This window comes from Penicillium maclennaniae, assembly GCF_028827695.1.
Source record: "Penicillium maclennaniae strain IBT 15551 chromosome Unknown utg000007l:1.0-4884863.0:1.0-4888362.0, whole genome shotgun sequence".
NCBI classification, from domain to species: Eukaryota; Fungi; Ascomycota; class Eurotiomycetes; order Eurotiales; family Aspergillaceae; genus Penicillium; species Penicillium maclennaniae.
The window spans coordinates 2,512,438-2,537,489 of record NW_026623219.1 but is presented as its reverse complement, the minus strand read 5'-3'; the positions used below and the strand labels follow the sequence as shown (position 1 = coordinate 2,537,489).

Below are 25,052 nucleotides of genomic sequence, written 5' to 3'. Positions count from 1 at the left end.
CAGTTGCTTGGCGTACTCTGAATCGGACAAACCTTTTCGGCCCCTTTTAATGTAGATCTGGTGGCAGTCTGTGAGCCGCAAGGAGAGCTGCACGGACATGCCCATTGCAGTGATGCCAGGGTCACTGGTTTTAATGTACCGAGTTACTACGGAAACTCAGGCTAGAGACTGCTACTACAGTAATTTAGAGTCGTTCGAGCCCGGAATGGCATTCTCCGCCGGACATAGCAGGGCCGAAGCCGCGCATGGCTTCGATGATCCACCTTGTCGCGTCTTCACGTGACTGTCGCGATTCAATATTACTCAGCACGGTAACCAAAGGAAACCAAATTAGGCCAAACACGAAAATTCGCGAGTAAAAACGCGTTTGCCCGGGCGACATCAAATATCCACGCCCCTCCGTTCTCTTCTTTCTTCCTTCCCTCGTCCGCTACTCCCTCACCTCCCTTTTGACAATCCCCCCTCCTTCTCCCACTCACAATTCTCTCTATCTCACGTTCTTAATACCCCCTTATTGTTCTAATCGTTCTTCCTTTCATCCTCCAAAATACACAATCAAGATGTTCGTCTACAAACGAGGTAAGCTGCATCTGTTCTGCCTGCAACTTTGTGGCCTTTGCCGCGGGTAGGACGCTTTTTGTATACGAAAGGAAGCTCCTAGGCCTTGCCACCGACGTCAGGATCAATCACTGACATGGGAATCACCTAGATGGACGCAAAGAACGCGTTCAGTTCGATAAGATCACTGCTCGTGTCTCGAGGCTGTGTTACGGACTTGACCCCGATCACGTCGATGCAGCTGCCATCACCCAAAAAGTCATCTCTGGTGTCTACCAGGGTGTTGGCACTATCGAGCTTGATAACCTGGTATGTGGTTTTCTACCACCTCGTTGACTCTTATGCTAACTTTTATTGTCCTCCAAAAGGCTGCTGAGACTGCCGCGTACATGACCGTGACACACCCCGACTACGCCATCCTGGCAGCTCGTATCGCCGTTTCCAACCTCCACAAGCAGACCAAGAAGCAGTTCTCCATGGTCATCTCAGACCTCTACCACTATGTCAACCCTAAGAACAACAAACCCGCTCCTATGATCTCTAAACATATCTATGAGATTGTCATGAAACACGCGGACGAGCTTAACTCGGCTATCGTCTACGATCGTGACTTCAACTACAACTTCTTTGGCTTCAAGACTCTGGAGCGATCATATCTCCTCCGTATCAACGGCCAGGTAGCCGAGCGTCCTCAGCACCTGCTGATGCGTGTCTCCGTTGGTATCCACGGTGACGATATTGAGAAGGCCATTGAGACCTATCACTTGATGTCCCAGAAGTTCTTCACTCACGCTTCTCCCACTCTCTTCAACGCTGGTACCCCTCAGCCTCAGCTGGCCTCTTGCTTCCTGGTTGATATGAGCGCCGACAGCATCGAGGGTATTTATGACACTCTGAAGACCTGTGCTATGATCTCCAAGACTGCTGGTGGCATTGGTCTCAACGTTCACCGTATCCGTGCTACTGGTTCCTACATCGGTGGAACAAATGGTACATCCAACGGTATTGTGCCCCTTCTGCGTGTGTACAACAACACTGCCCGCTACGTTGACCAGGGTGGTAATAAGCGTCCCGGTGCTTTCGCCATCTACCTCGAGCCCTGGCACGCGGATGTTTTCGAGTTCCTCGATCTCCGGAAAAATCACGGTAAGGAGGAAGTTCGTGCCCGTGACCTCTTCTATGCTCTCTGGACCCCCGATCTGTTCATGAAGCGTGTTGAGGCCAATGGTGAATGGACCCTCTTCTGCCCCAACGAGGCTCCCGGCCTGGCCGATGTCTACGGTGACGAGTTCGACGCTCTGTACGAGAAGTACGAGAAGGAGGGCCGTGGCCGCAAGACCATCAAGGCTCAGAAGCTGTGGTATGCCATTCTCGAGGCTCAGACCGAGACCGGTAACCCCTTCATGCTGTACAAGGATGCCTGCAACCGCAAGAGCAACCAGAAGAACCTGGGCACTATCCGCAGCTCCAACCTGTGCACTGAAATTATCGAATACAGTGCTCCTGACGAGGTTGCTGTCTGCAACTTGGCCTCCCTTGCTCTTCCCACTTTCGTTGACGCTGCTCGCGGCGAGTACGACTTTGGCAAGCTGCACGAGGTTGTTCAGGTTCTCGTTCGCAACCTGAACAAGATCATTGATATCAACTACTATCCCGTTCCCGAAGCCAAGAAGAGCAACTTCCGTCACCGTCCCATCGCTCTTGGTGTCAATGGTCTTGCTGATGCCTTCCTGGCTCTGCGTCTGCCCTTCGACTCTCCTGAGGCCAAGCAGCTCAACATCCAGATCTTTGAGACCATCTACCACGGTGCTCTGACCGCCTCCTCCGATCTGGCCAAGATCCACGGCACCTATGAGACCTACCCTGGCTCCCCCGTCTCCCAGGGTATCCTGCAGTACGACATGTGGGACCGCACCCCCACCGATCTCTGGGATTGGGCTTCCCTGAAGGCCAAGATCGCCGAGACCGGTGTTCGCAACAGTCTGCTGGTCGCCCCTATGCCCACCGCCTCCACCAGTCAGATTCTTGGCTTCAACGAATGCTTCGAGCCCTACACCTCGAACATCTACTCCCGCCGTGTCCTGGCCGGTGAGTTCCAGGTCGTCAACCCTTGGCTCCTGAAGGACCTCGTCGACCTAGGCCTCTGGTCCGACAATATGAAGAACCGCATCATCGCCGACGGTGGTTCCGTCCAGAACATCCCCAACATCCCCGCCGACATCAAGGCCCTCTACAAGACCGTCTGGGAAATTTCTCAGCGCACCATCCTTCAGATGGCCGCTGACCGTGGTGCCTTCATTGACCAGTCCCAATCCCTGAACATTCATATGAAGGAGCCCACCATGGGCAAGATTACCTCGATGCACTTCGCTGGTTGGAAGATGGGTCTCAAGACCGGCATGTACTACCTCCGTACCATGGCCGCTTCTGCGCCCATTCAGTTTACCGTCGACCAGGAGGCTCTCAAGGTTGAGGACACCAACGTCGCTCGCACCAACCCCTCCTACAAGAAGCGTACCGTTGGCGGCGCCAGCTCTTCGTACTCCGCTGTGCCCCGCGCTAACGGCGCTGAGGCTGCCGTTGCCAACGTCGTATCTACCGTCGCCGAGCCCATCGTCGCCGCACCCGTCCTCGAAGTCGGCGAGACGACTGAGGATGCCGCCGATGATGATGGCCCCAAGGGCGATATCTTCTCGCAGGCTGTCCTTGAGTGCAGTATCGAGAACAAGGAAGCTTGTCTCATGTGCCAGGGCTAAGCTCTTTCCTTGACGATCTTGATGTTTATTTGCTTTGGACTCGCACACGTGTGATTTCTGTATCTATATCATGAGTTTGATGGTTTTACTTTCTTTTTCTCTTGCGATGGTTATGGCGTGGACTGGTTTCTCTTTTCATGTTGGTTAATTTAATGACCTTGACGTTCCCTCGAGTCTTCCTGGGTGTAGATTTACCGTACAATTTAGTCAGTGCGCGTCTGCTTGGCTTGCCCATACAACGTAGTACTTCGCCAGAGCCCTGCTGGTCTTGATAGAAGTTCTGTTGTAACCCTGACTCGGTTGCGCTGAAGCGGTATCAGGCTCGAGCCAAACTGAAGGGAGAGTTTGTCCCAGAGGCTGACTAGGATGAGCGAGACGGTGAGTCTGGCGACACGCGAAACGTTTAGCCGATTCGGTCACAAAGCGAAATTGAGTAATCGTTCGCTCATAAGATATAGCGGGCACCATATTCGGTCTCCAGCAAGAGGTTTGTGACTTTTTTTTTTTTTTGGAGTACTGTATCACTCGGAACTTTGAAACGTGAAAAACAGGTCTTTACCTTCGGGAATCTCGTGCAAGTAGACATCGTTGATCTAGCCAGAATGTGCGCGAAGAACCAAAAGAATTTGTGGCATCCCCGAGCTATGGTGATGCGACGTTGAAATGGGAAATTGATTGCCTAGGCAGGCCTATTTTCAGCCTCACTCTGGTGCTCAGGGCGGGGTTAGATGCCAAGTCAGAAAGGAGTTCGTTGAAACCTGCGTAATTCGTGGAAATATGCTACTGACTCGACGTAGTGGTGAATCTTACAATACAATGTGTCTTAACATTGCTTTTACACTAAAAGGCGACTAGTTGATCGTTCTTACCTATTCCAGTCGCCGCCGTGACTCATGCGCAGAGCCTTATGAAAAGGAACAAGTACAAAAGAGCGCCATAATTCGGCGACGAGGTCTTCTATTGAATGTTCAGTTTCAAGACCGCAACTTGCGACTAGCCAAAATGGAAAAAGTCAGGAAAACCTTCTTCGATCCGCTCGCATCGTCCAAGGCTCGCGTTCGTGAGATCCTAGAGGAGCTTCCAGTCGGCTCTGCACACCCTTTCAGTCCTGAGCGTCTGCTTCTTTGTCGAACAGACAATGGTATTGAAGAAATCGATATTTCTTCCTACCCGGAAGACTACTTTTTCAATGCAGTCGATCTGGGTGAGATGGGCGAGACCCTTTTAAGGCGAATGGCTGGCTTCAAGTCTCACCTAGGTATGTCTTCTCTCGTTTCACTCCGTCAAAACTCGGACCAAGAGTGAGCACTAAACATCAGCAGGCGTTTTCGAGGACTTTCAGATCATGCAAGCACCAGCCTCTACATTCAAGATCCCCATAGTCTCAGACCAAATTACAATCTTAGCAGTCTCCGAACGAACTCCCACCTACTACGATTTCTGCTTCGCTGATGCGTTATGCAACGCTTGTTGCTGGCTTGCGAGAAACACTTTCCCCGGAATTTCTCATAGTGGTGACATTCTCAACGGACAGGATCTTCTCGATTATGTCAAGATCAACAAAGACACCCTCACAGAGAAAGACATCTGCGTCTTCATCTCTGGCTATCAATCTACCCTCATAACAAGGTTTCTGGGGACAAACCCTGCGTTGCTTGTTGCTGATCATGTTGAGAAGGTCAGTCAAATATTCTTATTGCGTTGACACGGATTAATCGTGCTTTACAGGTTCTTTACATCATTCCGGTTCCCTTGGATGCAGCGACAATTGGAAACGCGACCATCTGTTGCCCGCTGGTGATAAAAAGAGATGGAGACTCCCTTATCTGTTCCATTTTGCCAAAGGCAACTACAGATTGTGGCATGATGTGTCACAGTAATAAGTTGATAAGCGCTTGCTTTCCGGAAGCAATTCAGCGCGCTGACTTTACCATCTCTGCTCCTTCAGTCACTCGCCGAAGTAGGTGTTGCGAAATCCGCACCAATTTACATTGTAAAGCTAATGAATCTAAAGATGTCACTATGTTGAGAGACTCCCCCGACGAGGGAACAAGCTTGAACTCAACTACCCTGGACTGGATGACCAAAGAGAACGCGCTTTTCATTTCCGATTCCTCTACTCTTCCTACCTTCATCGATCTGAAGGATACACAGATCATACGCTTCGGGACCGGAATAGAGTTCGAGGTGCCCGACAAAAGGCTTGCTTCGAAATCTGAGCCATCTGCCGTGGTTTTGCCATGCATTTTTGGTTCCCAACTGCAAGGCCCAGTGTTACTGGCCACAGGAACATGCCCAATTAACATTCCCTTCACCGACGAACTTGCTATCCGAAATTACTACAAGGAACTTAAGAGTGCTGTAGTTATCGTCGACGACCGGATGACTGATAATGCCCGCAACCTCGCAAGTGTGTACAGAATCAACGCATTGTTCATCGTGCAGCTCAGGCCAGAAAACCAACCCGGAAATACGGAAGAAATCCTGGCGTTGTTGAATTCAACGAACATCAATGCGGTGACAGCACTCGCAGGACCACAGTCCTTGGTTCTGGTTCAAATCGCCGAGAAGTATTACTTCTACCGCGGCCTTGCTAATCGGGCGCACATGAATACGTCGCGAATAGAATTTGGCACAGATGTGACGTCCATTGTCGAGACTGTCGATGTCAAATATTTACTGGATCCGAGGATTGAGCGCATTGCAAACCTTGGCCATGCAACCCCGATTATATTGCCCACTTCAGGGCATTTCGTCCAGCCCAAACATCTTGAGAAGGTATTCGACGACCTTTCGTTCGACCAAATTCATGAGCTGGAAGAGGACATAAAAGCAGCGATTCCCCAGCTACAGATGCTCTTGAATCAAAAAGATCTACAGGAACTTTCCAAGGCCTTAGTGTCTGCACTCTCGACAAAGATCAGCAAAATGACGGCTCCGTTGAGGAACAGCTACACTAAATTCCTGACCCAAGAGCACAACGCAGCCAATCCAGAATCAGTGAGAAAGAAGACTGATATGTTTGGAAAACTGAGAAAGATAACCAAAGAGATACAAGTGGCTCTCGAGCCACTGATCTCAAGCTTGGCCAACATGATATCGTCTCAAACAACTTCGAAGCGAACCCACGATCTCAAGAGACTCGTTCGTCAAACACAAATTCAGGGTAATGTCGATGCTGTGAAGTCCATGACTTTCAATACACTGGCGGGGTACCTTGAGACACATGCAGGTGATATGGGTGTCATGCTATTGAATATCGAGACAACATCCTATCACAAGCTGCTACGCAATCTGAACAGCCAAGCCATCGATGCTAGGTGAGTGAATCCTGCTTCCCGAAGATTTTCTGTCTTCTGAAAAGCCGCCCGGTTACAAAAGGGCCCAGCGCTAACCTTCCGTTATAGTCCATGCTGCGATCTTGACTCAAGAATTCTACATCTCGAAGGATTTGACGCAGGAATCATCATAGAGCAGTCTCAGACCCACCATAACGGTCCACTTCAAAGCCAAGTCGGACCATCGCACCCAATTTTGGCGTTGCCATACCTGAGCCAAGGATCAGGAACAGGATCGATGTTAGCCTGGGTCTGCTGGGATGAATTTGTGAACCTCAAAAGCCCTTACACCGTGAGATGGATGGAGAAGTGCAACGAGCAACATATTGCCGCCTTAAGGATCATCATGAGATCCACTCTTAGCCAAGCAGTAGCTTCCAGAGAGCATGACATCCAGTCTAGCAGCCCAGAGACCGGTCATCTCATGAGCGCGTTGTTGATGGCCGCCATGGGGAAGCTTGCGGCGATGAGGACGACTACGCCAGTTGTGTCAGAGGAAGCCGAGGACACAGTCACAAGATTGATGCGAGGACTCTTTGGTAACCTTTTGACAATCGCAGGCTCAGGAGTGCGTCCTCTTAGCATGGTCTGGCAGCTGTTTGGTCTGAATCCGCAATACGAGCTTCCAAGAACAGGCATTGAGTGGATCTGGTACGAAACCGTCGTCGCCTTGTATCCTTACACCGGCTGGCCTCTCCAGCAATTCTATGAAAATTTGGAGAAACTCCTTGACAAGGCTATTGTCCGGGTTGTTACCAAGAACGAAAACCTTACTGCAGTCAAATCAAGTCGTGCAGATGAGATGATCAAGTTCTGCAAGCTTCGAAACATTCAGCTTGAACATTCTCGCACCATCATCACCGCTTTCATGGGAATGCTTACAATAAACGATATTAATACCGCAGCCGCGGCAGCCCGTCTGCTGGAGAAACTTCCACATCAATTAGAGAAGCAGAGTCGGGGTTACCACGACATGATCAGATATCTCAAACATCTCGCCCATGGGGGTGAGCGACGCACTCACGATGACATGATTGCCGCCAACATCTACACTACACGCTCAGCTACATTTAGCAAACTCAAGACCAAGGTGTCAGAAGCGTGCAAAAGCAGTGACTGGGCTAATGTGAAGCATTTCTGCGAGAAGGTTGTGGACAAACACGCCAGCATCGCTTCCCTCTGGCGCGTCAAGCCTGCATCCTTGAAAGTTCAGAACGTAAAAGTGTACAATGATCTTCTGAACGCAGATTTCGGAGATAACATCGACGAAACTACCAAGACAAGAAATCTAGAACTCACCAGGCAAGTCCTGGGCGATGCAGAAACACGCCGTGTTCCTTGGCAAGTTGGCAAGAAAGGACAGTATGGTCACTCGATTGAGCCTCTCGATAAGGATTTCATTCACGAAATTCTGACGGGAGAAAAGTCCGCATCCCTCGCAGCTGTTAATTCAAACGAGAAATCAGGCTCAGACACAACGGCTTTGAGGAAAACAAAGGCAGAAGATCAATTCGCACAGTTCAAATCGTCACTGCAGTCCACCTTCATCAACACGATGCAGAGTGAGCTTTCTGCTGAAGAAGTCTGCAAGATAATGAATGTTTCTGTCAGTGCGATGCGCGTTTTCATCAAGGCACTGAATCCGGAGTTTGTGTGGGAAGATTTAGGAGAGAACTTCAAGGACACGATTCTGGGGTTGTTGAAAGATCGTTCGAATCGGGCCGAAAGCCGGCCTACTAAGAAGTTGCTGGATCTGGGGACTGATAAGGGGAAATTGCAGGTTGAAGGATGAAGGATCAGAGTTGTTTGGCGTAGGAATGGGGTTGGGTGGTATTTTTCGAACAATAATCTCAACGTAACTAGGGTCGCAAGCAGTCATTCTGAGCGTCCATTACACAGATTTTTACCTTCTATACAGTAATATTCGAATTCAATTTGACCTCTTACTCTTTAGAACTAATTTCCGGAAATAAATCTGCAATACGCTAATCCTGTCTAAGGTCACCTGTCTGCTTTAGAATATCTTGCCGCTAGACCAGGTTTACCCACGTATCCTCGTCAAGTCGTCGTAAATTACAAAAAAGGAGTTTATGGTGTCGGGTAGGATGATCAGCGAACTTGATATCACCGTAGCTTTATATATCTACTAGAAAATGAACTTGGTTGCTATTCCTATACCCATCTTGTATCGAGAGGTATGGCCAGTTCTCATTCAACCTCCCTCACAATCGTTGACGTCATCAAGATGGACACCACACCAAAAGTCATGACGAGCAAGTTGCCTAGAATGGCACTAACTCTATCTACCCATCTGAACTTCTATAAAGACAAGCTTCGAATTCAGGAGGATCCCGCTGTGCAATAATTTGCCTATCAAGATGTCAGTATGCCCAGTGACCTACTTTGAAATTCAAGCACGGTTGATGACTTGGACCGACGAGCTTGAATTCCTGGGCTACATTCTTTGCGAGCTGATCGATGAAAAGAATTTGAATACAAAAGGATATTCGTATCATCAGGCAGCTGATCTGCCGGCTATCATTGACATTATTCGTCTTCATTTGAAGGAGCCCAATGGATGCCTCTCCAAAATGATGAGTGAAGACGAACGAAAAAAGTTCCGCCGCTTGTTGCGAAAATCAAAGGATATCAGGAATGCTATGGCGCATCATAACATCCGAAATGATGCGAGATTGCACGATCTTGAAAACGTTAAAGAGAGACTGAGTGACATGCTCGAATTCGCCATTAGGGGGGCTGCCTCGGATCGTGGAATATATCAGGTGTGCTTTGGTATTGATATATATATCCTGATAATCTGCTAATAGCTCCATTAAAGGTTGCTTGGTCTCCTTATTATCATATTTGCAAAACATATATGGAAATGAAGGGACCATTAATAGTCATGGTTCCGCTTAATGAAGAATCACTGCTATCTTTTCGTGACCGGGTCTTGCGCGACCATGATTTCGAACAAAAAGAGGTGCTTCATCGGCGCGTAAAGCGCAAGGCAACAGAAGAAGGTCGTCGAAAGCAGAAGATTGATTATGAAAGTGCTCTTGTCAGGAAACAACAAAGGAAGGAGCGAGACATCGCTATGCGGTCCAAACATCAGTCTGAGAAACTTGGCAGGATACATCAAAGGTTCATCAAGTCGCAGGAATTGGGATATACTCGATTAAACAAAGTCAAAGTGTGGATGAAAGAAGAACGAGAACTATTCTATCGGCAGCGAGCCGAAGTTCTTAAAGATGGAATAATTCACCCAACTGCCGAGAAGGAATTGTTATTCATTACAATCCTTGCGGTTAGCTCGCCACTCTGGCTGACGGTTATTTTCATCTACGATATGTATAACAGAACTCGAGGCCGCTATCATCGCGTATAAGGGGATCTACTGAAGGCGTTGGAATTGTTCAGCATTTTGATCCCTAGCACGTTTCCGTGCAGTCTCTCTGGATCAACCCTTTGCGACAAGGGCTCTTCTAAAGCTGGGGGTGTAACCATGGCCTGAAACACATCCTATAGGAATACAACCATCTCTTCGAGGTCGAGGCCGGGTTTCTCAGAGAGATGATCACAGAGGGCTTCATTCATCAAAGGTGTCACACTTCGTTTCCGACCTAGTCGGGTTTGGGGTGCGTAGATGCTTCCAAGTTGTCGCAAGTTATTGCGGATACTGATGATGGTCTGCTTGCTGTATTCAGCCTGTTCGGCCATTTCAGACGCGGTGAAGGATTCGCTCTCTATCATATCATGGATGAGAACAAGCTTTGAAGGCGAGAGTCTTGGAACCATGTTGCCTGGACTAATAACGATAACCGGGAAGCCGCTGTGCAGGAAGTTTATGATTGTCACAAAGGGAGAGGAGAGGGGAGAGAGGTACGGAGGTAGCGTATGTATGCGAGTTTCGTGTAAAATACATCGCTCATAGTACCAAAGACGTATTGTGGGATACATAGACTATTGAAATAAGCGGTCTAGATTCAAGCGCTTCAAATTTTATCCAAACAGAATTCGCATTATTGGGATTTATTTTCCGGGAATCAAGTCTAAAGAGTGTGAGGTCAAACTGAATTCGAAAACTACTGTACCCATGTAGCACTTGTCCCAGTCCCAGTAAAAGAATAAGCACTCGGTGAAGTGTATCTAAAGGCTAATATTGCTCACAATAGAGCCTTGAATGTGTCGAGCCTTCTTTCATCACAAATGTCTCCGAAGGTCTCATTACAAAATTGTAGGTTCTCAACCTCTGTTACAAGCCCGGGCCCAATCAGTCTTACAAGTATACGACTTTGTCTTGAATAGTCCTAGAGCTCAATATTCTCTTTGTTCGGAGATCATGACCAAACCTCGAATACTCAACAAAGAGAGTCCAGAAATTCCACAAGCCATGAGGTATACTTAAAGCCCTGAAAACCTAACTCAATTTGGGCTCATCAAACATCAAAATCACCAGCATTCGGGACTTTGGAGCAACAATCGCAAACCACATACTCTAGACTATTTCCATCATGGCTCGTCGTCTGAGCGAGTTTGCCGGCACACTTATTCACGGTTTAAACTGTTGCTGCTGCCTCAGTGGCCCAGACAGCGAGCGAAGCTCCATTGAGCTTAATCCTATGATGGTCCCTCTTCCATCAGAAGATAACTCAATCGTCGCAGACGAGACTCCAGCCACAGAGACCATAGAGAGAATTTCATTTGAAGGGAGCTCTTCAACTAAAGAACGTGCCCTTATTGAGGACATCACTCCAAATGCTCTACCAACAACGGTCCAACTCAGTGAGTTTCAAGAACGCGGAGCACAAATCCGCCGCTGGATAGACGATCCTCAAGAACACAACTGTCATATCTCCAAATCAACACTAACCTGGCCGCAGCTCGCAGAGATGGGATACTCGCTTCGCGAAAGTGACACGACAACCTTGGGTGATCTAGATCCCCACAGAGTGGACGTTCCTATTCCAGGTAACGTATCTCGCTTCTACGCCTGCTCAAATGGCAATTCCACCTGCGTGTGGGATGGATTTGCCGGAGAAGGAGCGATTGCCCTCAACACCATCAAGAGACAAAAGGGCAGCCCTGCGCCGCAAATCTCCCAGATCACGCAGGCTATCTACACCAGACATCATGCGATCGATAGGTTGAGGTATGTTTTTGTGAGAAACGTGGTTAATGAAGAAACTCTTGACTTCGTCCAGCATCAACTCTATACCGAGGCTCATGGTCCAAAGTGGCCACATTGGGTACCGCGAGCCTGGAAGGTTGGCACGCCACGCTATGATGCTCTGTTGGGGACGAGAATCGGTAAGGTGGTTGGGTATCTTGTACTAGGTGCGTTTGATCGTGGGACTAGACGCATCAAACAGATTTATACCTGGCCTTCAATGTCTGGAAGTTCGGTCAATTTTCGCTTTGATATTGAGGTTATTGCATGAATTTTGCTTTTTTTTTCTTGCTTTTCTTTTCTGCATTGAGTTTTTGCATTGAGTTTTTTCCGTTGCTTTTTTGATAGAATTGATAGAATGAATATCGTTATTTGGTACTTCTGTTTTCTTGTAGGCCGTTTCCCGTGACGGCAATGCCTCAGCGTAAAAACCCATTCTTTGGGCTGAAAAAACCCACTCTACCGACACTCGTCGACCTCATCACCATATCAACTCATCAGCAATTGTAGAATGCGCTCATCACTAAGTGTTCCATCCGAACCCCTCCGACATCTCCAACGAACTTTCGCAATCCACGGTTCAAGCACCCCCACCTTCTATATCCGGCGCTGACACATCTGATTAAAACCTTGAATAGAAGGATTGGAAGAATGGAAGAACATAAAAGTGGGGCGGCTTATTTGACCCTCCTCGAACCATTGATTGTGTTCGAACGGTCAACGAACTCCCCCGAGGACTATGAGCCAACGAACAGCCCACCTCCCCGCCGTTTGAAGGTATCCCGTACCTGTTGCAATCGGACCGCTACCGAGCTCATTTCTTTTTCGCCACCACATTGGAGGTTTGACTTTGATGCCATGATTCTAGGTTTTTTGCTCCAGGTGCCCTTTTCCGTTGCGTCGCTGCATCACTCGATTTTCGTGTGATTTCCTTGAAAATGGCGTTGAATCATGAGACGGTTTCGGGGGTGGCCATTTCGATTTTCACATGTCAAGTAAGACAGAATTGGATTCGAGGTCTTAAACCTGTTTCGAGGTTGCGAACGGTATGTTGCTTCGAAAGGACTTTGAATGGTCGGTCTAGCCGCCGAGCTAGGATTTGGGGGTATGTGATGACAGCTGAAACGATCGCATCGTCGGCACGCCACGCATACATTTCACATTTTTGATCGTGCCGTTTGATCGGTAAATGATGTCTTCCTCGCCGATAAAAAGAAGAAATTTAAATTAAAAATGGTCAAGCTCAAAGTCCGGGACACTTGTTCCAGCTTCCCCCAATTACGTTATGTCTCGCAGCAGCAAGCTGGACTCTCGCAGGTAGAATTTGAGTCAAGCAGCTCCCGGTTGACCAAGTTTGTACTCCGTACTCCGGACTCTACAGAAATTTGGCTGGGCGGAGTAGCAGTGAGTGGGAGGAACAAAAACGATGAGGGGTTGTGATTTGTTTGCGAAGGGCCGGTTCGGTCTAGAACTTGGGCGGAGATTTGTGATTGTTTCATCTTCGCCCGCGATCCGAGCCTGTCACATAGAGCCCCTGTCCCCATGGTGGATTGAAGATTTCGTACAAGGTCGCATTATCGAGATTACTGCCATCATTAGTAGCTCAAAGAAGGAACCCGGAGTCTTGAGAGACTAAAGACCGGGCAGTCCAGGACATTGAAGATGATCGCCACCAGGCGCCAGGGACCCACCGGGAATAAAAAAACGCGGTCGGGTGAGGGAGAAGTATTCCGCTCGGGGCACGTCATTAGGCGAACAGGGGTGCCTGTCATCTCAGGCCCGTTAGACGAACCAGTCTAAGATCTCATAGTTGTGCAGGGCTCATCTCGCCAATCGCATCTCCCCACAGTGACCCGCCCCGGCACACAAAGGCCGACTGCAAGCCTCTGACCAGTCCAGGGTAGGGCGTGGCCTTGGCTTTCCAAGGCAGCCGGCTTCCATTCGCTTTCTCTGCGCATCATCGCGGGCGCGAGGCGACAGGCTCAAGGCTCAATGCGACATGGCCGGATCTGGCATCAAGAAAGAATAGGCTTCGGCCTTCTGCCAGGTACCCAATTTTGGCCGGTGGAGCCTTCTCCAACTTCCAACGATTGGATCGGCTGCTTCAGCCGCGGAGTTGTTGTGGCACAGATGTGCCCCTGCGCCATTCGCGTTGGCGCAACTTTGTGGTCCCAATCAGCGCCTTGGGGGATTCCGGGCCTTCCGAGACCAGGGACACTCGTTTGCAGAGAATGCGACAAGTAGAAAGTGAGGTAGCAAGTACAATTGAATCAGGTAGGTATTTTCACGACCATGACCGAGTGGGTGCAGTGGACACCCATGGCTCTTGGGTGACCATGGGTTCGTGGAAGGTTGGTGGGTCTGTACCGAGTGAGGGTTTTGCGCGTCCCTCGTATTTAATCAACCATTCTTCCTCCACTTCCCCTTCTTTCTCACCAACGGTCCCTCCCACTTCGTCTGCACACTCACGCTCCTTTTTGAGTGCTTTCGATTTCTTATCCTGCTGTGCAGTGATTCACTTATTCCATACCATCACTCTCCCTTGAAGAAAATAAAAATATCTCACGCAATGGCTCCCATTACTAAGACCCTCGCCCTCGCTGGCGCTCTCTTCTCTGCCTTCGGTCTCGCTGCTCCCGTTAACAAGCGCGCCGTTGTGTGGGAGACTGTCACTGACATCGTCTGGACTACCATTGATGTCACCACCACTCTTTACCCTGGCCAGTTTGACGCTGCCACTGCTACTCCCACTGTCGTCCCTGTGACCACCACTGTTCCCGCCGTTGCTGCTGTTCCCACCACTGTCGCCGCCCAGGCCGCTCAGGTCGAGGAACAGCCTGTCGAGGCGGAGACTTCCCTCTACCTCCACCTCCAGCACCTCGACCTCAACTGTCGCCCCCGCTCCCACTGAGCAGACCACCCAGGCTCCTGCCCCCGTTGAGACCACTACCAGCGCTGCTCCCACCACCACTGAGGCCGCTCTTGCTGCTCCCACCACCACTGAGGCCGCTCTTGCTGCTCCCACCCCCATTGAGGCCGCTCTCGCTGCTCCCACCACTGAGGCCGCTCCCGCTGCTACTAGCTCCACTACTACCGAGTTCACCGCCTCCACCTCGAGCTCCGGCTACTCCGGTTCCTGCTCCGAGGGCTCGCCTTGCACTGGCCAGATGACCTACTACGACACTGCCACTTCCTCGTCCAACCCCAGCTCCTGCGGCACCACCAATGATGGCGAGACCGAGCTCGTTCTCGCCCTGCCCGTCGGCATCATGACCGACAGCGACTGCGGCAAGACTGTCACCATCGAGTACAATGGTGTTACTAAGACTGGTACGGTCGTCGACAAGTGCATGGGTTGCGGCGATGGCTCCGTCGACCTTTCCCGCGCCTTCTTCGAGGCCTTCGCCTCTCTGTCTGAGGGCCGTCTCTCTGGCGCCACCTGGTACATCAACTAAACTCTTTAGCCACGTCGAGCGTGCGCGTTGGAGTGTGATTTTCTTTGATTTTATGAAAAATTAGGGCACCATCTCCGGCAGATTGGACAAGTCTCACTTTTTTACGGTCTCGATGACGATTTTTATGTTCTACACTTCTTTCCCGATTGCTCTTCTCTCGGGCCCTCTTCTTTGTTTCTCTCAGTCTCTACAAACACCCTTTTTTTTTTACACTGCGCGCCCAGTGGGTTGCGTTCTTTTATCCTTTATGATCCTTTTCCTGTTTATAGAATCTACTTCTTCTCTGAGACTTGTGACAATACTACTTGCGAGATGCTACCCACCAAAAGTTCCGCCTCCCCCTTTATCGTTCCAATGTATTGCGCAATGAGCGTGTCAAGACTGTCTGAGCATGTCTCGTTGCTGTACGCAGGGGGAGTGTGATGATTTCTTACGAAGACCATGCTTATGTGAAATTGAGAAAAAGAATGATGCCGTGCTCGGCGAGTGGACTGATTATGACTAGCTCCAGTCTACACGTTGAATCAAGTCCCTTTTTGACCACACACTATCCCATCTTGTCTCCATTGCGTAAACTTTTCTTCCTGTGGCTATGAGACATGTAAGACATAGCTGGAAATAGCACGATGAAAAGGGGCGAGACATACAAAGGTGTCCGAACCAATCATCGGGTCGTGGCTGGTTTTCCCCAGCGACGGCTTGTGTGGATCGACATTCCTCGGCTCATGTGTCTGCCTAGGATGCATTTTGAGCCTTGAGACTACCCCTTAAACATATGGCTGTGCTGGACCAGGTCCATGCGGAGAGCCATCGATTCTTGGATTAGGCTTCTTTCGTCAACTTTGGAGTTTGGGCTTTGCGGAGCTGATAATTGGACTGCTTGAAGGATGAAACCTCTGAAACGCTTTACAGTCTACGTAAATCGTGTAAGTCTTGCACGCTCTGTCTACTCTGAATGTAGACTTGCGCGCTATCGCTTTCGGGTCTTAGATCGGTTTCTAATGGCCTGCTTCAGGTACGCACGGTCAACACTGCCTACGCGACTTAGAAGCCTGAAGGTGCCGCGGGCGTAGCTCCTAACGGTGGCCGCAGCAGGCACCCCAGCAAAGATACATTAATGATCAAAGACTGTCAACGGTTGGGCTTCCCCGGCGGGAATCATACGACCGGTCTTGCGCCAGTCTTCTCCTTTCAAGAAAAATACTGGAAAAGGCTTTCTCAATTGGTCAGTCTAGAACATGACCTCTATGCTCTCGGAGTCATGGTCTCGTTATCTGCCTATTTACCTTGGCATGATATTGCTCTGCCCGACGAGGCATGCAGCGATAAAAGCTCGGAAAATGTCGCGATATCTGTGGACATGAGCGGTCTCGCAGATTGGCTAAAGATGGAAATACCTGACACTCTCTTCACCTGCAAGGATATACATCAAATAAGATTTACGATTAGTGGGCGCTGCAACGAGACCGTTTGGCGTGAGACCAAAAGGCTCCGTGATAGCATTTAAAGACCGGGCCGTTCCAAGTTTGATAGTTGGACGCGCGGAGTACTCAAGGAGGTCATAGATTTTCGGTGGATTGTATTCAGCAAATGTACTGAGCAGAAATGAAGAAGCTTGGTGAATTGGCTTGAAATAGGTCGATTGTCACTAAATAGCCGACCTTTAAAAGAGTACGCCATAATCATGTTGGCCAGTGTATCATGTATTTGGAAACAGAAAGACCCTCTCTAGATCTTCGAGACAGAGGGCGCAAACCATCAACTCGACACATTCACTCGAAAACAACACCATTTCTCAGAGTCCCAATGCCCGAAATCGACACATCCATCTGAGTCCCCGGCACAAGATACTTCGGCGGTTCAAGTCCAGCACCAACACCTGTCCACATTAGCCACCATTCATGCCCAAAATATAAAAACCAGGAAGGAAAAAAAAAACTCACCACCAGGGGTTCCCGTCATAATAACACACCCTCTTTGCAGAGTCGTCCCTTGCGAAAGATAGGAAACCAAATACGCACAATCAAACAACAAATCACTCACGCTTTCCTCCTGTCGAACCTCCCCATCAACAACCGTTTTCAAAGACAACGTACTTGGATCCACAATCTCGCTGGCTGCAACGAGACACGGTCCCAATGGTGCGTAGGTATCGAACCCCTTCGAGAATCCCCATTGCGGAACGCGGCCTGCCAGGGCGGGGTCGCGTTGGAGTTTACGAGAGGATATGTCGTTACCGACTGTGTAAGCTGCGACGTGGGAGAGAGCGGAAGCGATGGGGACGTTTTTGGCCGGCTCGCCGATGATCAAACACTTGAGTATTACTTAGTTCGTTGTCTGAGGGGCAATGAGAGTCGAGCGTGAGTTGGGATCTTACTAGTTCGCCCTCGTAGTCAGCTTGTTCATCTTGGGCGAGTTTGGGGATTTCGACTGGTTTGCCGTGGTCGTGGACTGTGGTGTTGGGTTTGAAGAATATGGATGGGAAGGGGGTGGTGTTCGGCCAGCTTCTTTGACTAGATTCAGGATATACATTGTTAGTGATTCAATTTCGGGTGGTTTTGAAATTGCACTTCAATCATGCATCGTCTGCGTATGAAGGTGTGAATTTGTGAGGAGATTGTTTCCACACTCACTATGCTTTGCATAATTCAACCCGACACATCGTAGTATAGGGACCTCATGCTGTGTCAACGGCCCCAGGATCGTCTGCACGGTCACAATCTCATCCGTGACGCGGGTCTTTCCTGTAGTGTCGAAGACATCCTCTCCTTCAATTACCATGGCTTGTAGCTTGTCTTTTTCTGTAATGAAGCCTAAGTCTGTCGTTGGTGTCGGCAGGATTGGTTCGCCCCGCAGCGTTCGCCCGTCTGTTGCGATGAAGCGGATGAGGCGTTTCCAAGGGAGGGACATGTTATCTATTTGTTGAATGAGTTGTAAAAAAACATAAAAGTTGAAAAAAATGTATGTTCGATAGCTTGGGGGAGACACTATTTGAGTTGTTGAGGGGTTTATGTGCTATTTGGATCTTTGGGTGTACTGGCCGGGGGTAGATCGGGTGGTGTCCGGGTCGCTTCCGGGCGAAGAGAGTCGGGGTTTCCGACCAAAATATCGAGTCGTTTTCCGGGAGCATTCACTCGTTGATTCTATTTGGATATAGTTCGAGGATGCATCTTTGTTTAGTCATTTTGTCCATGTCAATTTCGCTACCAATTTGACATCTGCGCTAGAGCTGGTAAAAACCAAGACTTTTGAGATCTCAAGTAGATTTATAGTAGCCCATGCAGCGCATGAGTATCTCATTTAATTTCTGAATAGTTGAAACATCAAAGTGACAATCTATAAACAACTCCTCCGCGCATCCTTCTCCCAAGCACGATCAATTTCCACCTCCGCATCATAATGATAAGCCCACATCTGCGTCGCCGGATCACTCCACTGATTTGGACTATTACTAAAAGGCTCACCCCGCGTCTCTGGACCCATAGCCTTATCACGAGCTTGTTGAAGTGGCCCATCAGCAAAGTGCCATAACTTGCCATTCAAAAGACTCGCTTCTTGCATCTTCCCTGCTCTGTCCATGCGGACTTTCTCAAATATGTGGAGCGCACGCGTTATATCTTGGGTGTTTTTGATTTTTGATAGAGAGCGGGCAAGACCGACGCCGTCTTCTACGGCCATTGCTGCGCCTGCTTGTCGATTAGCAATCTACCTTCACAATACCACATGAAGTGAAAAGCTAATTCGGTCACTCACCCTGAGACATATATGGTAACATAGCGTGTGCCGCATCACCGAGGATCACGATTCGGCCCATAGTCCACCGCGCCAAAGGTGTACCACTAACAAGCGGCCATTTGATGGTCTTGTCAATCATGCCGATAATCTTTTGAAGCCTGGTCAAGTCAGTTAAGATTCATACATATTCCTAGGTATTTCATACTTTGTGTCCCATCCTTCAAACTCACGCTTCATATCGCTCAGCGCTGTTGTTTGATCCCAGGTCGAAGGGTCTGTGTCATCGGGATGCGAAAGAACCATGTTAAATGATTTACCTGCTCCAATTGTGTATGTCATGACGTGTCTCTGATCACCGATCCTGCTCAGCGTTAACGAAGATGATTGATAGACGAATGTTTCCATACACACCAGATATTCAAATTCGGGCGTTCCAAAAGCCAAGAAATCTCCGGATCTGCCTTGATACGTGCGACATCAACTGTTGCACGATAGGCTGCGAATCCAGTCTGCTTAAATGCAGGCCCATCATCAACCAATCTCCTTGCGACAGACTTGACACCTGCAAAAGTTAGTAAATTGTCAAACACTTGAAGGAGTCCCCTACCATCAGCAGCTACAATAAGATCCGCCTCTGCAAAATATCCGCTCTCAAGCAAAATCCCAGTCTTAGCAACATTAAACTCAGTGACTCTGGCTGCAAGCTTGACAGTCACCCCAAGATCCAGTGCCCGCCGATGCAGCGCCGTGTGGAAATTAGCGCGGTGAATCACGTAGTACGGCGCCCGGAACGTCTCGCGGAAATTAGGGATCAGCCGCGTGAGACCAATCACATGTCCGGACTCCCATCGTCGGAATGAGATTGTCTCGGGCTCTGTGATGTATTTCTCAAGGTACGGGTCCAGGCCGAGTCTGCTTAGGAGGCGTGTTGAGTTTGAAGGAATTTGAATTCCGGCGCCGACCTATGGTCTGTGAGTTTGGGGGGTTGAGGTAGGATATGAAGGGGTGAGATACTCACTTCGCCAAGTTCGGGTGCTTGTTCATAGATTGTGACGGTGTGTCCGGAGCTGGCGAGGGCTATTGCTGTCGCGAGGCCTCCTAGTCCGGCGCCAACCACTATAATCTTGAGGCGAACCTGGGGTACCTGGGCTGGGGTCGGGGTTGGTGGGTTCAGGAAGGTGAGACAGTTGCTTGGATAAGTTGGGTTCTGTGTTGCTTGAGTTTTGAGTCTTTGGAAACTCTGCTGTCTGACTTACTTTGAGTGAGCTACCTGGAGCAGCCTCATCGTGAGCTTCACTTTGAATTGCCATCTTCGGTATCCCGGCGAGACCAACGCAAAAAAAATAAAGCTGTTTGTGCTTTGATGTGAGATAATGTCACTGCTAGCTTATAATGCCATGCTTTCCCGCGATCTAGAAACGTGACCGGGGATGCCTCCCGTGTATCCCCGTCCTGGGAAATGAAGGTGTCTACATGACGACTTTGTTAGAATATAACTTGGACGAATTTACGGTCGATAGGAAACGGATCTCCAAACCTTTTTGCTTGAGTTGTGAAATACCAACGTTGTCAATCACCACCTGGATTTTCAAAATGTCATCGACAGCACAGATCACCACCACCGATTCGGAGGAGAAGCTTCTTGCTGATCTAGAAGCAAGCAAGACTCTTCCTCTGTGGAAGCAGATGGCAAAACTGAACCCGCCGGCTCCGAGTCCGACTACTATCCCCTATGTATGGAAATACAAATCTATCCGACCGAATCTCGAGCGCGCCGGGAATCTCGTCTCAGCGGAGCAAGCCGAGCGTCGTGTCCTGATGTTAATCAATCCTGCCCGTGGTGAGTCTATACTTCGATCGTACCGAGAGACCTACTGATCTATTTCTATTTAGATGCGCCGTATACGACCGACACATTGTATGCAGGCCTGCAGCTTGTCATGCCGAACGAGACCGCCCGTGCACACCGACACACGGCGTTCGCCATGCGCTTCATCATCGAAGGCCAAGGCGGCTTCACAGCCGTTCACGGTCGGCGCATCAAGATGCAGCGTGGAGATGTAATTCTCACCCCGACGTGGAACTACCACGACCACGGCAAAGACGGATCAGGCCCAATGGTCTGGCTCGACGGGCTGGATTTGCCCAATTTCCGACATTTTCCTGTTCATTTCGTCGAACATTTTAATCAGCCACGATATCCAGCCGAGGACGTTGATAGTACCACTTCGCCACTGGTATTCCCCTGGGCGGAGATGAAGGCCCGTTTGGATAGTTCGTCCGGCGATTGGGCAACGCAACGGTATCTCAAACCAGATGGTCGTGAAGGTAATCATTCTCTTTTCCTTTGTTATTTTTTTTCTTGCATATTTAGTACGAACAGTGCAGCTGATCTATACAGTGAGTCGAGTTCTGGGCGGTTGCGCCGAGCGCATTTCCGCAGGTTCATCTGCGCCATCCCGGCGGGAGACGACCTCTTCTGTTTATCACGTCGTGTCTGGGAATGGGCATTCGATCATCGGGGACGCGAAATACGAGTGGGAGGCCGGTGATACCTTTTGCATCCCCTCGTGGTACAAGTTTCAGCATTTCGCGCACGGCGAGAAGGTGTATCTGTATCGATTCGACGATCGACCCATGTTAGATGCTTTGGGATTCTATCGGTCCGAGGAAATGGACGTGGAAGCGCTGGTGTCTGATTGAAAAATTCTAACTCCTGTTGATCTCTGGATGATCCTAGCCGATCCCCTAGGGCTAGATAGTGACAGCCTAGGAAATCTGTGTGATTGATCTCACCGGTAAACGTAGATGGCGTCTGCGAGCTGTTCCATGTCTCCTCATTCGCCCCACTGTTTGACGGGGACAGCATGGGTCTCACACGTTATCCCCGAATTCTTACCCGAGGTTGGTCCCAAGGATCCGCGCGTATCTGAGCGCCAATTCTGAGGCCGGGCAAGATGCTCCGCCGCTTGCTCTGTGCGCCTACTGCGGGCCGAAGGAGGACACTAGTGTGAGGCGATGTCTCGAGGATGTCGAGTGCAGGTACACAAATAGGTACCAAGCCACCTCGAGATGGCAGGAGTGTATACGGCCTCTGGTGACTCTGTGTCATGTCACATCCAGTCGCTGGTTCGAAGTGCTCAGCCCTTGATGTTGATTTGATGTTGAACACTTGACCCGTAAGGGCTTCAGGGGTAGACCCACGCCGCCGTACACCTCGTATCCCCCCCTAAACAAAAAAAAAAAAAGCCAGGCAATCAAACACTGGTTCTGCGTCGCGACTTCGCTACACATTGTGGGATCCCGAAAATTAATTTGCTATCACACTCACATGTAACCTGAGAAAAAAAATCTAACCTCCACGGCGAAGGCCCCCAAAAGGGCCCCCGAAAGAGGCGATTGGTGTGCTCCTCCAAGCTGATGGCGGACCGAGGATCACGACACCGACCCAATCACCTTCAAATATGGGTCCATTGTATGCAAGGCCGCGGAGTCCGCTTGCTATAGTCAAATCAGCATCCCAATTCCCTAGTGATCCCTCACCGGATCCACCTGAAACTAGCGACCCCCGCCCATCTTGTGCCCTCCGGGGGGGGCACTTCCAAGGCTGCCGTTCTTCAGAGTGGACTCTGCCCCTAGAGTAGGGTGTTTCAGCCTCTGCAACGCAAGGTATCGAATGGCTGGTTATTGGACCGTTACGCGGTCCTCTGAAAACTGTGTTCCTGGTTCCTGTGGAATGGCCCGAAGTCTCCACACTGAGCTTTGGGGCTTTGGAGTCGACTTATATACCGCAGGGATCGTCCGTTCCTTCTTTTTGTTCTCCAGTAAGCAAGTCTTCTCTTTCACTCTCTTTTTTCGTGCTGGGCACTCTTTTCACAGCAAAATGTTCACCCTTCCACTCGTATGTCAATGCATCTATGCCGATGGGTCCCTGGGAACCCTTTGAACAATGGAATTATGTCGCTAACCGGAATATGTCTATAGATTCTGGCTGCTGGCAGTCTCCCCCTCATTTTCGGGGCTCCAGTGCCTTACACTCACTCTATCAAGTCAAAGGAGACTATCACTCATTCTCTCAATGGACGCAGCACCGACTTGTACTCTGCGGTATTCGGTGGTGACGGTTTGGTGTCGGACGGCTGGCCCGCCTTGGAGGAATGGATTTCTAGCTTCGACGACATGTTCGAGAGCAACCGTGCAACCATCATGGAGAGCTGTGCTCAATTTGATGTGGACAACAACACCGACGAGGAGACCGATAATATCAAGAGTGCCATCGCCTCCATCGCCGAATCGAGCGGTCTGGACTCTCGCTTCATCCTGGCGATTGTTATGCAGGAGAGCAACGGTTGCGTTCGTGTCAAGACCACCAACTATGGTGTGAACAACCCTGGTCTCATGCAGAGCCACGATGGAACTGGCACTTGCAATGACGGAACTCCTACCACGCCCTGCCCCCAGTCGGAGATCCACCAGATGATCCTGGATGGTGCCTCTGGTACTTCTGCGGGCGCTGGTCTGAAGCAGTGCATTGAGCAGTATGGCGGTACCGGTGACGCTACCAACTACTACAAGGCTGCTCGCTGCTACAACTCTGGTTCCATTGCCTCCAATGGTAACCTAGGCGCCGGCATTGCTACTGGCTGCTACGTTTCTGATGTCGCCAACCGTCTTCTGGGCTGGTCTACTGGAACTAGCAAGTGTTCGGAGAGCACCATCGCCGATTTGACTGGTAGCAATTGGAGTGGTGGTCAATCTTCCTCTGAAACCAGCTCTAGCGCCAGCGTTAGCTCTAGCACCAGCACCAGCACCAGCACCAGCATCTCCACCGCTGCCTCGGAGTCCACCACTACCCCCGAGGCCGCTCCCACCGTCGTCGCTACCACCACTCCTGTCATTCCAACCCAGGCTGCCGTGCCTACTACGGCCGCTATCCCCACCCCGGCTGCCACTTCCAGTGCCACCTCCACCGTGACACCGAGCGCCGCCCCATCGCAACCCACGGCCTCGTCAGCAGCTACACCAATCTACCCATACGCCACCACATCTTGCACACAATACACCACCATCACAGGTGGTGAGTTCTGCGACTTTGTCAACACTCTCTTCGGCATCAGCGCATCTACGCTTCAAAGCCTCAACCCCGGTTTGGACAGCTCATGCTCAAATCTCTGGCTTGGATACCAGTACTGTGTCAAGGCGTGATGACACACCCTTCCTTTCGGTCCTTGATTTACACTTCGTTCCCACTTTGGTTGGGCCCCCTTTTTTTTTTTTAAATAACCCTGACTCCATATTGACGGTGGAGGGTGAACATTTCTCGAAAAGATGTCTTTGTAAGACAGTTGGCATTCTTTACTGCACATACAGACGGGGCTGGACTGGTCTCTAGCCTTGGTCTCTATTTAGCGAGCCAGCACGATTTTACGATTTTGATACCACTGCGATCCTGCAGAATGGATATTCAACACATTCGCTTCCATTCATATTGCTCATACGTTGTTGTTTGTAGTTCTCGTAACTGTCCATTCTAACATTCGATAGTAAACCGTTGCTTTGATGCATAGAATTCATTTTCTCCTGTTTGGAGGAGAAAAAGAGAACGCATGTCACATTCCTAAGCGTGTCTACCGGCCTTGCATCTGCATCTCTGACTCTAATGCAGCTGAATGCATCATGCGGAAACCACTGTGCCTTCTTCTGCATGGCTCTAAAAGTACCAGCAAGGCGTCACAATGCAGCGCAGAGAGTGGGGTTAGCGGGCGTTAAGCGGTCTGCTCTCATTCGATTTCATGTCATGTCATGCCACGTCCGATTCAGGCCAACCATATGGCTAAGGTGCAGATTACGTAGAGTCAGGATTGAAAGCGCTTGGTTCCTTTCTTCCATTTGTGTGGTGCATTTCTGATTGGTTCTTTTGGTGATTCCGCTGTGGCTGACGTGGTGGTACTTTCCCATGCCGCATGATGTGGGCAAAGTGGGAGATACTTGGTGCATATGAAAGGTATTCGAATAAGGAAAAGATTTCCGACACAGACTG

General features: G+C 49.8%; 10 protein-coding genes across 10 annotated transcripts; 7 read left to right on the top strand and 3 right to left on the bottom strand.

The window, feature by feature from the left end:
- Nucleotides 1-560: 560 nt before the first annotated feature.
- N7477_008165 (ribonucleotide-diphosphate reductase subunit RNR1) lies at nucleotides 561-3,314 on the top strand (the record flags this gene model as incomplete). Its single annotated transcript, XM_056969828.1, has 3 exons — nucleotides 561-579; nucleotides 710-867; nucleotides 927-3,314. 3 exons carry the CDS (start codon nucleotides 561-563, stop codon nucleotides 3,312-3,314), a joined length of 2,565 nt encoding a protein of 854 aa, XP_056819860.1.
- Nucleotides 3,315-4,316: 1,002 nt separating this feature from the next.
- N7477_008164 (uncharacterized protein) lies at nucleotides 4,317-8,444 on the top strand (the record flags this gene model as incomplete). Its single annotated transcript, XM_056969827.1, has 5 exons — nucleotides 4,317-4,572; nucleotides 4,637-4,992; nucleotides 5,043-5,274; nucleotides 5,329-6,634; nucleotides 6,722-8,444. The coding sequence occupies 5 exons, from the start codon at nucleotides 4,317-4,319 to the stop codon at nucleotides 8,442-8,444; spliced, it is 3,873 nt and encodes a 1,290-aa protein (XP_056819859.1).
- A 586-nt stretch (nucleotides 8,445-9,030) lies between these two features.
- N7477_008163 (uncharacterized protein) lies at nucleotides 9,031-10,040 on the top strand (the record flags this gene model as incomplete). Its single annotated transcript, XM_056969826.1, has 2 exons — nucleotides 9,031-9,435; nucleotides 9,492-10,040. 2 exons carry the CDS (start codon nucleotides 9,031-9,033, stop codon nucleotides 10,038-10,040), a joined length of 954 nt encoding a protein of 317 aa, XP_056819858.1.
- Nucleotides 10,041-10,174: 134 nt separating this feature from the next.
- Nucleotides 10,175-10,450, bottom strand: N7477_008162 (uncharacterized protein; the record flags this gene model as incomplete). Its single annotated transcript, XM_056969825.1, has 1 exon — nucleotides 10,175-10,450. The coding sequence occupies one exon, from the start codon at nucleotides 10,448-10,450 to the stop codon at nucleotides 10,175-10,177; it is 276 nt and encodes a 91-aa protein (XP_056819857.1).
- A 716-nt stretch (nucleotides 10,451-11,166) lies between these two features.
- On the top strand, nucleotides 11,167-12,093 carry N7477_008161 (uncharacterized protein; the record flags this gene model as incomplete). Its single annotated transcript, XM_056969824.1, has 1 exon — nucleotides 11,167-12,093. One exon carries the CDS (start codon nucleotides 11,167-11,169, stop codon nucleotides 12,091-12,093), a length of 927 nt encoding a protein of 308 aa, XP_056819856.1.
- A 2,298-nt stretch (nucleotides 12,094-14,391) lies between these two features.
- On the top strand, nucleotides 14,392-15,277 carry N7477_008160 (RlpA-like double-psi beta-barrel domain-containing protein; the record flags this gene model as incomplete). The annotated part of the gene is made up of 2 exons (XM_056969823.1): nucleotides 14,392-14,661; nucleotides 14,735-15,277. The coding sequence occupies 2 exons, from the start codon at nucleotides 14,392-14,394 to the stop codon at nucleotides 15,275-15,277; spliced, it is 813 nt and encodes a 270-aa protein (XP_056819855.1).
- A 1,772-nt stretch (nucleotides 15,278-17,049) lies between these two features.
- N7477_008159 (fumarylacetoacetate hydrolase family protein) lies at nucleotides 17,050-18,187 on the bottom strand (the record flags this gene model as incomplete). The annotated part of the gene is made up of 4 exons (XM_056969822.1): nucleotides 17,050-17,156; nucleotides 17,221-17,590; nucleotides 17,655-17,790; nucleotides 17,907-18,187. 4 exons carry the CDS (start codon nucleotides 18,185-18,187, stop codon nucleotides 17,050-17,052), a joined length of 894 nt encoding a protein of 297 aa, XP_056819854.1.
- A 426-nt stretch (nucleotides 18,188-18,613) lies between these two features.
- On the bottom strand, nucleotides 18,614-20,322 carry N7477_008158 (uncharacterized protein; the record flags this gene model as incomplete). The annotated part of the gene is made up of 7 exons (XM_056969821.1): nucleotides 18,614-18,963; nucleotides 19,031-19,170; nucleotides 19,218-19,373; nucleotides 19,424-19,574; nucleotides 19,620-19,974; nucleotides 20,031-20,219; nucleotides 20,269-20,322. 7 exons carry the CDS (start codon nucleotides 20,320-20,322, stop codon nucleotides 18,614-18,616), a joined length of 1,395 nt encoding a protein of 464 aa, XP_056819853.1.
- A 283-nt stretch (nucleotides 20,323-20,605) lies between these two features.
- On the top strand, nucleotides 20,606-21,715 carry N7477_008157 (cupin domain-containing protein; the record flags this gene model as incomplete). The annotated part of the gene is made up of 3 exons (XM_056969820.1): nucleotides 20,606-20,852; nucleotides 20,906-21,340; nucleotides 21,414-21,715. 3 exons carry the CDS (start codon nucleotides 20,606-20,608, stop codon nucleotides 21,713-21,715), a joined length of 984 nt encoding a protein of 327 aa, XP_056819852.1.
- Nucleotides 21,716-22,895: 1,180 nt separating this feature from the next.
- On the top strand, nucleotides 22,896-24,217 carry N7477_008156 (uncharacterized protein; the record flags this gene model as incomplete). The annotated part of the gene is made up of 2 exons (XM_056969819.1): nucleotides 22,896-22,913; nucleotides 22,997-24,217. 2 exons carry the CDS (start codon nucleotides 22,896-22,898, stop codon nucleotides 24,215-24,217), a joined length of 1,239 nt encoding a protein of 412 aa, XP_056819851.1.
- Between the last annotated feature and the right edge of the window lie 835 nt (nucleotides 24,218-25,052).